This window comes from Prunus avium, chromosome 4 (genome assembly GCF_965620075.1).
Source record: "Prunus avium chromosome 4, drPruAviu1.hap1.1, whole genome shotgun sequence".
In the NCBI taxonomy this organism is placed as follows: domain Eukaryota; kingdom Viridiplantae; phylum Streptophyta; class Magnoliopsida; order Rosales; family Rosaceae; genus Prunus; species Prunus avium.
Genome location: NC_142287.1, coordinates 28,422,672 through 28,439,937, shown reverse-complemented (window position 1 = coordinate 28,439,937; position 17,266 = coordinate 28,422,672). Strand labels below are relative to the sequence as shown.

The 17,266-nt window shown below is 36.1% G+C and overlaps 2 protein-coding genes and 1 pseudogene across 3 annotated transcripts; 1 reads left to right on the top strand and 2 right to left on the bottom strand.

Moving 5' to 3' along the window:
- The first annotated feature begins 1,764 nt into the window (after positions 1-1,764).
- LOC148295168 (uncharacterized) lies at positions 1,765-11,614 on the top strand. Its single transcript, XM_088252633.1, has 4 exons — positions 1,765-1,833; positions 10,495-10,593; positions 10,710-10,763; positions 11,366-11,614. Exons 1-4 carry the CDS (start codon positions 1,798-1,800, stop codon positions 11,612-11,614), a joined length of 438 nt encoding a protein of 145 aa, XP_088108759.1. The 5' UTR covers positions 1,765-1,797.
- On the bottom strand, positions 5,152-7,905 carry LOC110768992 (uncharacterized; annotated as a pseudogene). Its single transcript, XR_015835407.1, has 5 exons — positions 7,801-7,905; positions 7,012-7,159; positions 6,470-6,621; positions 5,993-6,208; positions 5,152-5,775 (listed from the first exon to the last, which is right to left on the bottom strand). The product of XR_015835407.1 is annotated as an uncharacterized LOC110768992 (transcript).
- Positions 11,615-11,880: 266 nt separating the features above from the next.
- On the bottom strand, positions 11,881-12,711 carry LOC110768993 (uncharacterized). The gene is made up of 2 exons (XM_088252409.1): positions 12,672-12,711; positions 11,881-12,588 (listed from the first exon to the last, which is right to left on the bottom strand). Exons 1-2 carry the CDS (start codon positions 12,709-12,711, stop codon positions 12,110-12,112), a joined length of 519 nt encoding a protein of 172 aa, XP_088108535.1. The 3' UTR covers positions 11,881-12,109.
- Positions 12,712-17,266: the final 4,555 nt, after the last annotated feature.

Genomic DNA, 17,266 nt, shown 5'->3' with positions numbered 1-17,266 from the left:
TATCTTTTTTTAATTCTAAATTTTTTTTTTTTTTTTTTTTAAAAGTCTCTCGCAGCGCGGAAGCACATGCGGAGAGGCTAGTATTTATAAAACAATAATATAATAGATAATTAATCACATATACTTCATAAATAAATTTTAAAATATTTTTATTATTAAATAAACCGATTAGGTATGTTAAATATAAATTTATTGTTAAATTTTTTATAAAAAAATCCAAATTAATTTATACATCCATTTGGAGATCTTTCCAAATTCAACGTGTGTCATTAGTTACAATCCAATTAAAATTTGTTTCTATATTAGTTTCTACATTCATATTCAAAATGCAAGAATGGTTTAGTTGGGGGTATTTTAGGAGTAAAAAAAGTACAATAAATTCGATTTTGCACTTGATTAGGTAACTTGCCGAGTTGGATCATAGTCATCGGGTTTTATTTAGAACAAACAAGATTTTATTTAGACAAAAATAAAGAGATGGGTTGTAGTTGAGGAAAAATGACTACCATGTTATTTGTTCCAAAAGCAGTCATAAATGTGTTTTTTTTAGTCAAAAGAGGTGAGCTAATATTAAACAAAAAACAATCACAGGCCAAGAGACAGAGATTGTGGGCTAATTTTTTTTGGAGTAGGATTAGCTTATAAAATTTGTACTAAGTTTAGTGTTTTAAAAATTTTACACCGTACTAGAGCTCAGCCTACCCTGCACATGAATCCGTTCTTATTCAGGGGGCAAAGTGAGACTCAAATACATTTTCAGGGGCTATATAAAAAAACTAAGCCAAATATTAATACATAGGGAGAAAATGGAATGGGAAAGTCAATAAAAAAATTAATTACATTATATCATTATATTAATATATATATATATATATATATATATAATTAGTTTGTTTAATTTTAGCCATTCATTGTACTCTAATCTAATGGTTGAAAACTTGTGTCAAATAAAAAAAGGATAATTATCCGGTAAAAGAATATTTTTGTTAAAAAAATCGATTCTATGATGACGTTAGTAGGGCTTAGTTCCACATCATCAAACTGCTCGGCAATTCATCATCCTTGACAATTTGACATTTTGTCGTCCAAAATATCCAATAAGGCCTTGTTTCTTTATTGCCGACTCAAAGACATTCGAATATTTTAAAGGTATAGCCGAGCGGCTATACTCTTTAAATATATTCCAGACGAACACGAAGCTTGCACTCGCAAAGTACGGAACTCGCACTCGTAGTCGAGCCATTTCGCTTCTCTATCAACTCAAGCTTCGATCTGTTTTCTTTTGGTTTCGGCTGCTTCGTCCTCTGGGTTTGGCAACGAAAAATGACCCAACCCGCCTAGCGCCCGCCTAGCTACCGCCTAGCCGCCTAGCGACCGCCTAGCATCCTCACGCCCGCCTAGCGACAACCTAGCCGCCTCGAGCCCGCCTAGCGACCGCCTAGCCGCCTCGCGCCTTCCTAGCGACAGCCTAGCCGCCTCAAGCCCGCCTAGGCCGATTTTTCGAACACTGCCGTTGACTGAAAGTCTGAAACAACAATAGCCTCTTTCAGCGTCCTTTGGCTTCTTTTGCAGTCTATGCTTTCTCAGCTGCTTCTGGTTTCATGTGTCCATGGCTCAAAATGCTGCTACCGATCCATCTGAAGGTACTAACCATCTTTCAAGTATAGCAAAAATACGTTATGTGATGTGTACGCAATGATTGAATTGAGAATGCAGTGACGGTGTTGATCTCAATATTCAAGCAATGGGACATGATTTGGGTACCTTAACAGCAAGCAGGCGGCACTGTTCAAAAGAATGATTTGGGAAGCAATGAACAAGGACTATGATAAGGTAATGACTTTGGAAATCCATAAATTTTATCATATGTGTGTTCACAAGGATTCGGTGCAATGCTAGGGGCTTTCTTAGTTTTTGTTTGTTCCATGGTTTCTTTTTATTTGTTGTCTATATTTTTGGCTTTTGAGACTTTAGATTGAAAATCATTGAGGTTATGTAGTTAATCATGATTATCAGCCCCTGCATTATTTGCCTCTTCATTCTCCTTAGCTCTGTGATTGTGTAGGAATTCTTCACTTTTAAAACTGACCCCGTTTCCTGTATTTGAGTTTATGTTTGCTGCATGTCATATGTGCATTGTGATCTGAAGCATAGGCTTGGAAGTCTCATCCAGCTTAGAGTTCTTGCCTAATTCTGAGCTGTTATTTGAGTCACACAATGCATGACTGTGCTGAAAGTTTTCACTTCAATCTTATTTGCATTTGACTTATTTTTTGATCTTTTGACTATTTGTGTATGTTTTACTGCCAGCATTGAGACATGTGTATTGATCTCTATATGCAACTATAAAATTGGCCGGGAAAGAATAGAAAACGAGCCAGAATGGCCACGAAAGCTGCTCCTGCTAAAAAGCCAGAAAAGGCTGTCAAAGTTTCTACTGTGATGGATACTAAGAATGTAAGTTAATAATAAACTGGTTTATGGGATTTTTGGTGTTTAAATTTTCCTGCAAAGTTGATTGTCCTACTTATAATTTATTTAACAAATACTAATGTGACATTTTGTTCTTGCAGAGGCTGAGTTCAAAAATCAACTATGAAGCTTTGGATCATTTAAATGAAGAGCTTGTAAGCATCTTTTATATGTCTTATTTTAGAATCAATTTTGCTTTATTCATGCTTTGCAAATCCCATATTATGTTCTGTCAACATCCAAGGTCTTGTTCATTGATGCACAGACTACAAGCGACTAAAAGCCAATCAAATCTAATGGCATGTTTAATTTCGATGGTCAAATGATGTTACTTGTTCAATATATATTTGCAACGTTGAGAGGTTTTAGGAAAGTTGCAAATGCCGTTGTTGCAAGCCTGGAGAAACACAGCTGTCCAGAAGCGGACAATTGTTAGAGTTGGCCTCCGTCTTCCCCAATACAGATTCTACAGGGACTATATATACTTTTCCTGCTAGAGAAAATGGACAAGTATGGAAGGATGTCTCTTTCCCCAAGCCTTTGTATCCACTTGTGCATCGTGCTCTTTTGGTAGCAAAACTTTCAAACTTCATTCCTGCTTTAAAGTGGTGGAGATTGGATGAGAGTGTACAGCAATTTGCAGTTTTTATCATGTCTCAAGTTGCCCATTTGACAAGGGAAGCTGCCCATTTGCATCCACTTGTGCATCCTGCTGTTTTGGTGGAAACTTATGAACAAGGGGAATGTTGTCTCACACTATGTCGATGATCTTGAAGGGCATGATAGGATAAAATCTCACTTGCTCACATTGGGACACGTGGACTTTTGAAGATGCTAGCTCCTGGTAACATATATATACCTTTGATGTTGCTTGCAATGCATTTATGCTTGTGTTTAAATCTTATAAGCATCCCTGCTGAGTACTCCAGAAGGTGATCCAGTCCATCCTGCTGAGTATATGCAGCAGTTACTGGAGAAAGTTAGGCGTTATAGAGTCAATGTTGATGGCAATGTCTGAGCAATGCAGCATTACAAACATGCAGTGGATATATACTCGGCAATCATTTGAATTCCCAACTGTCATGCAACATCTTGACATGTACTCAACGAAGAGTCTCCATTTCTTTTCTCTTTTTCTGAGAAAGCATGGAGGAGATAAATATTGTCTTTCCCAGCAGTGGCACTTACATCGCAAATGTAAGCTCACGTATTTCTTTGATTGCTGAACTAATACTATAAAGGGCCATTCGCTTCACCTGTTTTTCATGACAAAGGTAGGCACTTTCAATCACCTGATCAACTTTGTAATCATATGACGGAGAAAATAAGACATTGGTACTAGGATCATTGACTTTTGCTTGTCAACTTTTGCTTGTCAACTCATTAACATTTTCAGGTGAGACAAAGTCCAGCACCACATGTACACAAGACTGAATGTCAAAATAAACGAAATGCACAAGATTATGATATGTATCATGGATGTCATTTAGTCTTCTAAATCTTAAAATGTCACAAGAGATTAGGGTTAGGATTCATATCTCATTTTCTTCCGCAAAGATTCTCATGGTTTCTTTTTGTTTTTTCTTTAAAACAAAGAAAAAGCTTCCAATTTTGTGTTTTTTTATTTTTGTATCGAGTAAAAGGCTGATAAGCACAACAATTTAAATTAGATTAGATAAAATGATAAGTACAACCTTATGATTGAAATTATATATCCATCCGAAACAGAAAAAAAGAGTTTTCATTGAATATCATTGCTAAATTATTTGAAATCACTCTCAATCATTTGAAATCATTGCTAAATTACCTTTATAAATCTACGTTGATTAGAATGAGAACGGAAATTCATGTCCAAGTCTTACTAGGATTACTAATTATTAGCATGTCTTTTTTGCACATGTGTGACTGTTTCCTTTAAATGCATTATATTTAAACAGTATAGCCGTGCGGCTATACTATTTATTAAAATAAAAATTAAAAGAAAAGAGCCCAGTATAGCCGATGGGCTATACTAGTTATATTTAAATAAAGGAAAAATAGAATCCCAGTATACATTTAATAAAAATAAAATAAAAAAGACCAAGTATAGCCGCTCGGCTATACTATTGATTTTATAAAAAATAAAAAATAAAAAATAAAAAATAAAAGTGGACCCGTCTATAGCCGGGTGGCTTTTTTGGGTTTTTTAAGGGTATAGCCGATCGGCTGTACTATTAATTTTTTTTGGGAAAAAAAATCCCCCCAGTATAGCCGTGCGGCTATACAATTGATTAAAAAAGAAAATTAAGAAAAAATTAAACATGAAAAATACGTATGCATGTCTACAATGTGTATTATACATTTGCTTTTTAAAAAACGTGTATTTTACCAAGTCTTTAAGATCTGTATGAAAAAAACAGAAATATTATTAAAAAAATACATACATACATGTATATACGAGTATTAAACAAAAAAAATACTTCGGTTATCAAACGACTCATGACTTTGTGTCTACACTATCTAAGCTTCAAGAGCCTATATCTAAATGACTCAAGTATAAAAATTGAAAAACAAAAACAAGATGGTTATCAAACAGATCCTAAGATATATTAGTTGGCAACTCGAACCTATACATTGAGAACGACGTATGAATAGCAATTTGTACATATACTATGACAATAAGAATCTTTTAACTGCACACTTGGTTAACAAAAACTAGAGTACATGCAGTTTCTTGAAGACAGTTTCCACAGAAGGAAAGTCAACATCAAAACCATAACTCTGCCCTCCATACTGCACATAAAGGTACTCTTTGGGGGCAGAATTTGGAAGATTTTAGGTATGTCTGATGTTGGGGGTGAAGGTATGTCTTTTTTTTTCATAGAATAGTAAACATCAGCTATAAGAAGCCAAATAAGATCAGGGTCCATAGATGCAAGACCTTGAAGGGCATTTACAGATGCATCACGGAGACCAACCATGCCACTACAAGCAATCCCTACCACAAGACCACTGACCTTCTTGAGGACAACTTCCAATGCCGAAGCACTCCTGTTTTGGGACAATTCAGCAATCATGTTGAGCACTGAAACCTGGACTCTGAGAATAGAAGTTTCGGCCAAGGTGTCCTCTGAAGAAGTGGAAGTGCTTCTGTAAGGAAGTTGCAAAGGGATTTTTTTCTTTTAAGTTGGGCTTTCTATGGAACGGGGAGGCAGACAGAAGTTTCCAGAAGTGGGAGCCATCAGTGTGGAAGCGTCATGAAAAGAAATCTCCTCCACAAATTTGCACTGTGTTGCTCACCACACATAAACATCTTCGAACAGCCTGAAAACCCATAGGCAACAAGAGTTACAATCCGCTAAAAAAGAAGCATATAATCAATTGTCTCATGAGTCAGCAAATTTCTTGGTAAAGAAATTAAAGCACATAAAGCCACCAACATAAGAGTCTCGTCCAAGTCACAAAAGGACTAGAGCAAGTAAAAATTGCAACGCCTATGCAGGATTAAAACAACAAGCAAGGGGAAAGAATGGTCACGCACCACTGGATTTTTATTTCGAATACAAATAACCAGGAAAGGACAGATTTTATTCATTGCTGGAAGCAACCTGTTCTCATCAGCCCCTTCATCAGCAGCATCCAACATATCTTGGAGATAATATAGTGAATATGACTCAATCACTTCTTCAATTGCTTCCTTAGCAGCTCTCTCATGGCGATAAGCCTCTTCCACTTTTGCCAATGACATAACACCATCCTTCATATATAGAAGTGGGGAAGAAAATGTTCATTCATCATTGGATGGACAAGCAAAACGCACAGCTACTACCAATCAAAATTAAGATAGTAGCCATATCTTGGGTAAGAAAAGAGTAAAGCATCTTATAAAATTACAAAAGAAGCAAAAGAAAAGCAAAAGATCTTCTCATGGTTCACATTATCACGTAATTACTTGGCATCTGTATGCATAACCTCACAGAACGGAAAGGGACAGAAAACAAATAGAGCAGAAAGTTACCTCGACTATATCCAAGGCCACCAGACAAGCTGCTTGCCTTCCTGAAGCTAGTAAAGGGGTTGCAGCCATAATACATGAACTGGCAATAGCTCCAACTGTTCGTCTATATCTCTTTGAATCATTCAGCTTAAACAAAATGCTCTCCCATTGCTCTACATGCATAATATATTTCATTAAACAAGGTACAGTTCAGCGCTATTACTTACATTGCAGGATCCAGAGATTTAACTGCCAAGACAAATATATTACAGAGTACAGACAATGACAATATGCTTATAATCATTGTGTTTCAGATGCTACCTCTATTATCATATTCTGTCAAAACTAACAAGTTGAGTGAAATGGAACACTAACTTAAGGAGACTCGTGCCAACTACTGGCAGAGTTGAGAAATTACACACTTTAAAATCTCACAACAACATAAAAAAAGTAGTTATTGAAGAAAAGTATTTAGACTGGAAACCTCAAATCAAATACCATAAAAGAAAAAATAATAATTTTTCAACCCAATCAAGCAGATATCAGAAAAGAAAACTGTTTACCTGAATCCACGTGGGACATAAGAATGTCATCATCAACTTTCTTTTCCATATCATGTATTCTAGCCTTGACATCCAACAAATAAGACTCTGCTTGGCTCGGCAATGAACAAGCCTCCCGCTTTGATGCCTTGGCAATTTCTGCTACAGCCTAAAGAGAAAAAAGAACTAACCTGATAACATTTCTGTCTGACTAAATAAACTAAATACAGTGTTACTATTCCATTTTTCTTGGCAATTCATTTCCACTGTTTCTGATCAACTAAAGAAAATGTAAGCATACTGTTTTACATGAATTTAATATGCCAAATAAAAATGTACATTTATAAACAAGAATAATAATTTTGAAACCTATCCTTTCTAATCAAGGGATGAAATGAAAAAATAGTGTTTTTGAAATTGAAAACTTCACCGAACTCAACTTAATACAGATACTTTGTGTTTCTTAAACCAGCTTATTATTGAAGCTGAAATAATTACCTATGATACTTAATAATATACATCCTTTTTCTTTCCTCCACTTTCCCAGGAATACAGAGCAAAATAATTTAGGTAAGTAATGCAGTTCTTGCCCATTTTCCCAACTCAGAAAAATTTACCAAACCACCAGGTAAGCAATGAGAGGATTCTAGTTGCTGAATGAGAAGGGATTCTCATAAAATACAATCTTTAAAGTAAAATAAAAAGAGACTGTAGCATTCTTTAGTACAGCTCCTGGTAAATTTGGAATAGCAACCAAAAATACCATAAAAAACCCAAATAAAGAGAATGACCAAAAAATAAAAAGACGACCTTTAAAAAGGGAATGGTCAATTCAGGGTGCTGATGCCTGCCAAGAATCTCAAGCTCCACAGAAACAGAGCGCATCTGCATAATAGGAACACAGCTTAGCACTGCAATTTCACCACCATGCGCCCCCCAAATGAAAGCAAAAAAAGGGGAAATAAAGAAGTAGAGGCTAAAACATCTATGTGAACCAATAGAGGACTTGACATCATGTTCAAAGTAATAAAAATGTCATCAAACTGCTCGGCAATTCATCATCCTTGACAATTTGACATTTTGTCGTCCAAAATATCCAATAAGGCCTTGTTTCTTTATTGCCGATTCAAAGACATTCGAATATTTTAACAGTATAGCCGAGCGGCTATACGCTTTAAATATATTCCAGACGAACACGAAGCTTGCACTCGCCGTCAAACCATTTCGCTTCTCTATAAACTCAAGCTTCGATTTGTTTTCTTTGGTTTCGGCTGCTTCGTACTCCGGGTTCGGCAACGAAAAAAGACTCAACCCGCCTAGCAGGGGCGGAGCCAATTAAGGCCTAGGAGGGTCATATGACCCTTCTGACCCAATGGTAACAGTGTACAGATTATCTTATTGACCCTTCTGACCCAATGGTAACAGTGTACATATTACCTTATTTAAATGTCTTTGTCATTTTACTTTTATTTATTTTTATATTACTCCATTTACTTAAGTTTACAATGTAAATAAGGAAGTACCCCCCATTTGGATTCAAATAAAAATACTAGAAAATCAAATTCCCACCAAATCAAAATATGAAAAATCGGTTTTAGTGTAAAATACGATTTAGGCTAAAAATGATGGCTCATTAAGTCAATATATACTTCATACTAAATTCCCATAAAATCAAGTTTTCTTATTTGATGTGTGAGGAATAAAAGCCGCCAAAAATTATCTTCAGAAAATGATTATTCCAAAAACCCAATTTTCATACTTAGTCAATATTTTTACATAAAACAATTTTTCATGTATGATATGAATGCATGAAGGAACTAAGGTCAATCTAGGTAAAAAGCCTAATCCACTATAATGTTAAACCCTATTTGGTTTATGTTAAAACTTATTGAAAATTAGTTTATGGAGCTATGAGCGTGGTTTATATGATTTAATGTTTACTTTTATTTCTACAAAGACTATAGAAATTGTAAGTATACGTACCAAAAAAAATAATCATTAAATTTTAAGCTAATAACTTTAGCTAGCCCACCCGTTGAAAAATTCCTGATTCCACCCTTGATGAAGCATATGGAAGTGGGTGGTAGAGCAACTGGTTTGACCTTCTACCACGTAAGTGTTTTTATTCATGTTCAGTTTAATTAGCAACATCTTCCAATATTGTCTTAAAACCCATTAAATATTTTTGGAACAACAACCATCAAAGTTTTCTTATATAATTGAACTTATTCTAAAATATTTATGTAGAAAAATAATGGATACTTAAGATTTTAGGTTATTAATCTATTATCTCATAGTTTTATTCTCATGGCACATCCTTGTATGCATTTTTCTTCTCCTCTAAACCATCATAGTCCAAGTCTGGTGGTGGTATGGCTTTTCCATTTATCTTGGCTAATAATGTTGACCCTCCTTGAGAGAATTCCTGGCTACGCCGCTGCCGCCTAGGGCCCGCCTAGCCGCCTAGCGACCACCTAGCATCCTCGCGAGTCGCGACCGCCTAGCCGCCTCGCGCCCGCCTAGCGACCGCCTAGCCGTCTCGCGCCTTCCTAGCGACAGCCTAGCCGCCTCGAGCCCGCCTAGCGACCGCCTAGCCACCAGGCGCCCGCCTAGGCCGATTTTTCCAACACTGCGATTGACTGAAAGTCTGAAACAACAATGGCCTCTTTCAGCGTCCTTTGGCTTCTTTTGCAGTCTATGCTTTCTCAGCTGCTTCTGGTTTCATGTGTCCATGGCTCAAAATGCTGCTACCGATCCAGCTGAAGGTACTAGCCATTTTTCAGGTATAGCATAAATACGTTATGTGCTGTGTACGTAATGATTGATTTGAGAATGTAGTGACGGCGTTGATCTCAATATTCAAGCAATGGGACATGATTTGGGTACCTTAACAGCAAGCAGGCGGCACTGTTCAAAAGAATGATTTGGGAAGCAATGAACAAGGACTATGACAAATTAGTCTTTGGAAATCCATAAATTTTATCATATGTATGTTCACAAGGATTCGGTGCAATGCTAGGGGCTTTCTTAGTTTCTGTTTGTTCCATGTTTTCTTTTTATTTGTTGTCTATATTTTTGGCTTTTGACTCTTTAGATTGAAAATCATTGAGGTTATGTAGTTAATCATGATTATCAGCCCCTGCATTATTTGCCTCTTCATTCTCCTTAGCTCTGTGATTGTGTAGGAATTCTTCACTTTTAAAACTGACCCCATTTCTTGTATTTGAGTTTATGTTTGCTGCATGTCATAAGTGCATTGTGATCTGAAGCATAGGCTTGGAAGTCTCATCCAGCTTAGAGTTCTTGCCTAGTTCTGAGCTGTTATTTGAGTCACACACTGCATAACTGTGTTGAAAGTTGTCACTTCAATCTTATTTGCATTTGACTTATTTTTTGATCTTTTGACTATTTGTGTATGTTTTATCTTTTGACTATTTGTGTATGTTTTACTGCCAGCATTGAGTCTTATGTATTGATCTCTATATGCAACTATAAAATTGGCAGGGAAAGAATAGAAAACGAGCCAGAATGGCCACGAAAGCTGCTCCTGCTAAAAAGCCAGAAAAGGCTATCAAAGTTTCTACTGGAATGGATACTAAGAATGTAAGTTAATAATAAACTGGTTTATGGGATTTTTGGTGCTTAAATTTTCCTGCAATGTTGATTGTCCTACTTATAATTTATTTAACAGATACTAATGTGACATTTTGTTCTTGCAGAGGCTGAGTTCAAAAATCAACTATGAAGCTTTGGATAATTTAAATGAAGAGCTTGTAAGCATCTTTTATATGTCTTATTTTAGAATCAATTTTGCTTTATTCATGCTTTGCAAATCCCATATTATGTTCTGTCAACATCCAAGGTCTTGTTCACTAATGTACAGACTACAAGCGACTAAAAGCCAATCAAATCTAATGGCACGTTTAATTTCGATGGTCAAATGATGTTACTTGATCAATATATTTTTTGTTTTCTTAATGTTTGGTTAGTATGCAGACACCAAATTCCTGTTTAATGGAATAAAGGTACATCCAAGTCACACAAACTACTCCAGGATAGAACTTAATACATAAAAGAATAATCTTTGGAAGATGGTATATTATTATTAAGCATGGATTAAGACATGAAACTGTGATATCTGAAAATCAATATGGTGGTTTACTAGAATGATCAGTTAACTAATTGGGCAGTTAATGGGGCAGTTATGTGGTTCAAAGTTTTTTTTGTCATTTTATAATGATTTTGCAATGTAGTTCCTAGTTAAAAATCCTGGTAGGCTTTAGAAAATGGAGGTATCTCTCTGCGAGTAATTGCCTGAACTTTAATAGATACCGAATTTGATTCATCTGATCTTTTTCTTCGTGTGTAAAATCAGGGTTATGCACATGCATTTGAGGAATGCACAAAGTCTAATTGTGGCAGTCTTGGTGATATGCAACTGTCAAATGAGAAGAACAATTGTGATGATGAGTTTGAGCATGAAAGTAATGGTTACAGTGAAGAGGCTGAAGCCAGACAAGGCCAAGATGACGATTCATATGTTGCAAATGACAAATATAATGGATACAATTACGATGATGAATGCAATTATGATGGGGAATGCAATTTTGAAGAATTGACTTAAATAATCAACTTTTTTTCTTGATTTAGATTATTTTTTCATGAACTAGTTGTATCATGTTACGATCTAAAGGTTACGCAATTGAATCTTCTGGTTTTTAACCACTTTTTCGAATTGGAATCAGTCTGAGGAGAGATGTTATTGAGCATTGTTTGCATGTGAAACTCTTTGAACTATAACCATGAGCAAAATTTGTAAATTGGAACACTGAATTGTTCGTTTAAAGTTGTTCACAGTTTATTGAGTGTAGGGAGAAGCACCAATTTGACAACAATGTTTCCCCTGTTTTCTTCTTCCTAAATTCAACATTGACAACACCAAAAGGCTTCTCAATAATCTATACAAGTCTGAGGAAAATTTCAATTGATCATTGATTTGCATCTCAAACTGTGAATTTATATAATTCAGTTAAAAGAAATTTTATTCAATGTTGAAAAATCTTTACATAGAACACAGACTGAATTGTGTCTTGGGTCTTGGTTCCAGCTTCCAAGTTGTTCAGAGTTTGCTAGCGAGAGCAAGATACTTGGTATGACGGCCCTGAGCTATAATTTTGCATGTCTTCTTCTTCCTCAACTCAACACTGGCAACACCAACAGCCTTCCCAACTCGTAAAGCCTTGGCCTTAACCTCAACTTCCTCACCAGGGTAAGCAGAATCCAAGAATGAAACGTTGATCTCCACTGAAACTCCAAAGCTGGGAGTTCCGACGATGAGGATTGCAGCTGACCCTATCAAATCCACAAGGGTTGTTGTGGCTCCACCATGCATAAAATTGCCTCCATTCAGCGAACGAGGGGGTACTTTGAAGGAGCAAACAATACAACCGGGTTCAAGGAGATCAACTTGAATGCCTTTCATGATAAAGGGCTCAAAGAACTTCTCTTGCAGCACATCCATGGTGATTGCCATTTCACCTTCTTTCTCCAAGAACTTATTCACTGACTCCGTTCTTGTTTCCTCATTTCTCCAAAAGCCTGGCCATCAGAGAAACAACAGATAAAAGAGTCACATTCAACATCAAGGGTCCTAATACCCTTAGCCCAAGCCATTTGCAAACCTCTAAGGAGACTCCATAACTCAGCCTCTGAAGGAATCATGCATTTAAATTTAAACTCATGGATTTTAAGCTACAACATACATGAATCAAACATTCAAAGAGGCGGAAGCGACTTTTAGATCTCATTAAGCCTAATGCTTCCAAATTCCAAGTATCTTTCTAGATCTAATCTCACTTATGCACAACAGAAAAGGGAGGAAAGGATGAGACTTTCTTATCCTTGAAGCTCTCTTGGATGGTCTCCGTGTTTTCACCTTTGGAAAGACCTTCTTCCTTGTTGCTTGCTTCATAGAGTCTTCACAAGGTACCAAAGTAGATACCCTCTAGTTCATACACACAAACGTTAGTGTAAGAGATGAAGAAGATGACCAAGAGGAGGTAAGGTGCTAGCCCCCTCCTCTTGGTGGCCGGTTCTAGCATGGTAGAGTGGAGATTTCTCTCCTCTCAAACCCACTCCAAAGTTTCGTCCAAAAAAAAACCCACTCCAAAGTTGGATTCTTCAAACCCTAGAAAGAAAACAGTCTAAGTGTGGCTTATATAAGCCAATACAAAAGATGAAGCAAAACCCCATCCTTGTATTTTAGGCATAGTGTTTCTTGGGCTCATTTAACTTATGTTGTCATACAACACATGTTCCCTTGGGCTCATTTAATTCCAATTTTTTTAGATCTTGAAAATAGTTTGGAGTTCAATACCAAACAAGTTTATGATCTTAAAATCACTCTTTGAAAACTCATGTTTTTAACAAGAATCATAGTTTTTGAATTTACTTTTTTAAGTAGGATACCAAACAGGGCTTAAAGCTCCCGAAATATTAAGGCTTATTTTATGATATGCCCTCTGAAGATGTATTTGAGTCTCACTTTGCCCCTTGAAACTCATTTTGTCTCAATTTACTCCTTTTTTCACACATATTTGTCTCACTTTGTCCAGATTCCGGTGAGGCCAACAATTTCCGATCAAAATATTAATTAAAAACTAAAAACTCAATTAATATACATTATGTATTAAATATTTAATCTTATTTAAAAATGGGTTTTTAATTTTTAATTATTATTTTGACCAGAAATTGTTGGCCTCACCGGAATCAAGGCAAAGTGAGGCAAATATGTGTGGAAAATGGAGTAAAGAGAGACAAAATGAGTTTCAGGGGCAAGGACGGATTCAGGAAAGTGGGCTAATATTTTTCTTGGCTTTGGGGACTACAAGTATAATAATAATAATATAATAACATTTAAAATATTTCAAAACCATAAAGTAACAAATAAAATAATAAAATAACATCTTTAAAATTAAAAAAAATCTAAAACGAACATTTCTCCTTCTCTCAAAAATACTTTGTAGCTAGAAGAAGCAATGCAAATGCAATTCAACAGAAACAATCCAAACTACAGAGGGACCAGACCAGCCATTATTTAACCTCAAGCCGTGGAGTTTCAACTTCAAAACCACCTTAATTAGTTGATACTTGTAAAAATATTTAAAATAGAGCCAAAGAAGAAGGGTTTACAGTTTATTTTGGCAAAAAAGGAAGAGTGCTGCTAAACGAACCCTAAAATTAACTGAGTACACCCTATGATCTAAATACACCCTAATATTTTAATTAAAATGTAAAATTAACTAAGTACACCTTATTTAACTACCAAAAATACCCCTAGTACACCCTAATGCACTATATCACACAAAACCCCAATACCAATCCTAAAACCAGGTTTCGCTTTTTACATGAATTCATGCTCTCTTTTCAACTTTCTCTTTTTACCAATCCTAATATCAACTTATATTAATGCACAATCGTTAGCATTCCATCTCCATTGTAAGACTCTGTTATCTATTGTTCATTTCTGGATTTGAAATAAGAATCTCCAGAATTATTTCCATTAAAATCTCGATAAAATGAAATTGCCAAGCCAATATGAGCCCATTATCTGATGATTCTGACCATACAGAATATTTGAGCTAAAAAGATTGAATAACAAACAGCCGCATTTCATATGCATGCCACCTCTAGTATTTGGAAATGTTTGTCTCCCCTATTTGTGGTCTTGGTGAAGCTCCCACATATATCTAAAATGTTGGGAGTGTAAATTCTCTCTCCTCCAAAAAACATAAGATTTTGTCATGGGCACCAAACAATACGAAAACTTCTCTATGTTTGATTAGGGTTGAATATGATGAGTAGGGTGTACTTATTAAAATTATATTTGTTTCACTATTCAATATATCCTATTTGGTCATTTTATATTAGGGTAAATTAGTAATTCAATAAATACTTTGGTAGTAGGGTGTACTCAGTTAATTTTAGGGTTCATTTAGCAGCACTCAAAAGGAAAGGGGGTTTACGGCTACTAGGGAACATAGAGCATGAAGAAATTATTAAATTTTCATTTTGGCGGACATTAAATATTTCCCATGTTTGTTTTGATAGTAATTTATTATTACTACCATGTTATTTGTTCCAAAAGCAATCATAAATGTGTTTTTTTTAGTCAAAAGAGGTGAGCTAATATTAAACAAAAAATAATCACAGGCCAAGAGACAAAGAGATTGTGGGCTAATATTTTTTGGAGTAGGATTAGATTATAAAATTTGTACTAAGTTTAGCATTTTAAAAATTTTACACCGTACTAGAGCCCAGCCTAGCATGTACATGCCATTCTTATTTAGGAAGCAAAGTGAGACTCAAATACATTTTTAAGGGGTACATAAAAAAAATTAAGCCAAATATTAATACAGAGAGAGAAAATGGAATGGGAAAGTCAATACAAAATTAATTACAATATATCATTATATTTAAAAAAAATGAAAAATTAGTTTGTTTAATTTTAGCCATTCATTGTACTCTAATCTAATGGTTGAAAACTTTTGTCAAATAAAAGAAGGATAGTTATCCTTGACAATTTGACATTATGGCGTCCAAAATATCCAATAAGGCCTTGTTTCTTTATTGCCGATTCAAAGACATTCGTATATTTTAACGGTATAGCCGATCGGCTATACTCTTTAAATATATTCCAGACGAACACGAAGCTTGCCCTCGCAGAGTACGGAACATGCACTCGCAGTCTATCAACTCAAGCTTCGATTTGTTTCGTCCTCCGGGTTCGGCAACGAAAAAAGACCCAACCCACCTAGGAGCCCGCCTAGCTACCGCCTAGCCGCCTAGCGCCCGCCTAGCTACCTCCTAGCCTCCTAGAGACCGCCTAGCGACGGCCTAGCATCCTCGCGACCGCCCAGCGACCGCCTAGCCACCTAGCCGCCCGCCTAGGCCGATTTTTCGAACACTGCGATTGACTGGAAGTCTGAGACAACAATGTTCAAAGTAACCTTGATCAGTTCTTATCCAAGCCAGATATCCTGGTAATTAAAGAGCTTGAATTTGGTGAAGGATGCGACAGCGTGAGGTTAGTTTTCTTTCGAGTCAGGAAAAAAAAAACAAAAAAAACACCCATACCCGACTAGGCGGGCGCCTAGCTCCTAGGCCGAGTTTTTTTTTTTAATATTTTTTTCTGATGATTCAATCGCTTTAATTTGTGGTGATACACTGGAATTGGAGTAATTTTTTTATAGTTGGTGCTCTTCATTTTGAAATATGAATATATATTGTGCTAATTTAATTGGCTTGATATTTGCAACGTTGAGAGGTTTTAGGAAAGTTGCAAATGCCGTTGTTACAAGCCTGGAGAAACACAGTTGTCCAGAAGCGGACACGTATGGGACAATTGTTAGAGTTGGCGAATCGATTAGGAGAGATTTTGTTATAATCAATCTTGTAGCAAAACTTTCAAACTCCATTCCTGCTTTAAAGTGGTGGAGATTGGATGAGAGTGTGCAGCAGTTTGCAGTTTTGATCATGTCTCAAGTTGCCCATTTGTGCATCCTGCTGTTTTGGTGGAAACTTATGCACAAGGGGAATGTTGTCTCACACTATGTCGATGATCTTGAAGGACATGATCGGATTAAATCTTATAAAGCATCTTGGTGTGTCTTAAAGTTTGTGAATTATACCAGTTGATATACCTGAATGTTTAATACTTTCTTGTCTCAAAGCATGAATTTTGTCAAGCACAATTGAAATATGTTATATATATGTGTGTGTGTGTAGTATTCACTCCTTTTTTTCGTTTATTCATCACTGTGTGTATGTTATGGTTGTAGACAAATGCAGTTCCGCAATGATATTATGAACTCAGGATGCTTCTGTTGCAAGTTTCCCTCCTTAATCTACATTCTGTATTTGATTTTAGTTTATATTTGGCCAAAGTTTCTAATCTTCTTCTTTTGACAGGAAGTGGAGGAGGCATTTGCTTTCTGGGGTACTCCAGAGGGTGATCCGGTCCATCCTGCTGAGTGTATGCAGCAGTTACTAGAGAAAGTTAGGCGTCATAGAGTCAATGTTGATGGCAATGTCTGAGCAATGCAGCATTTACAAACATGCAGTGGATATGTACTTGGCAATCATTTGAATTCCCAACTGTCATGCAACATCTTGACATGTACTCAACGAAGAATCTCCATTTCTTTTCTCTTTTTCTGAAAAGATGTTCGGGTGCCACATGAGGAAGCATGGAGGAGATAAAAGTGGCACTTACATT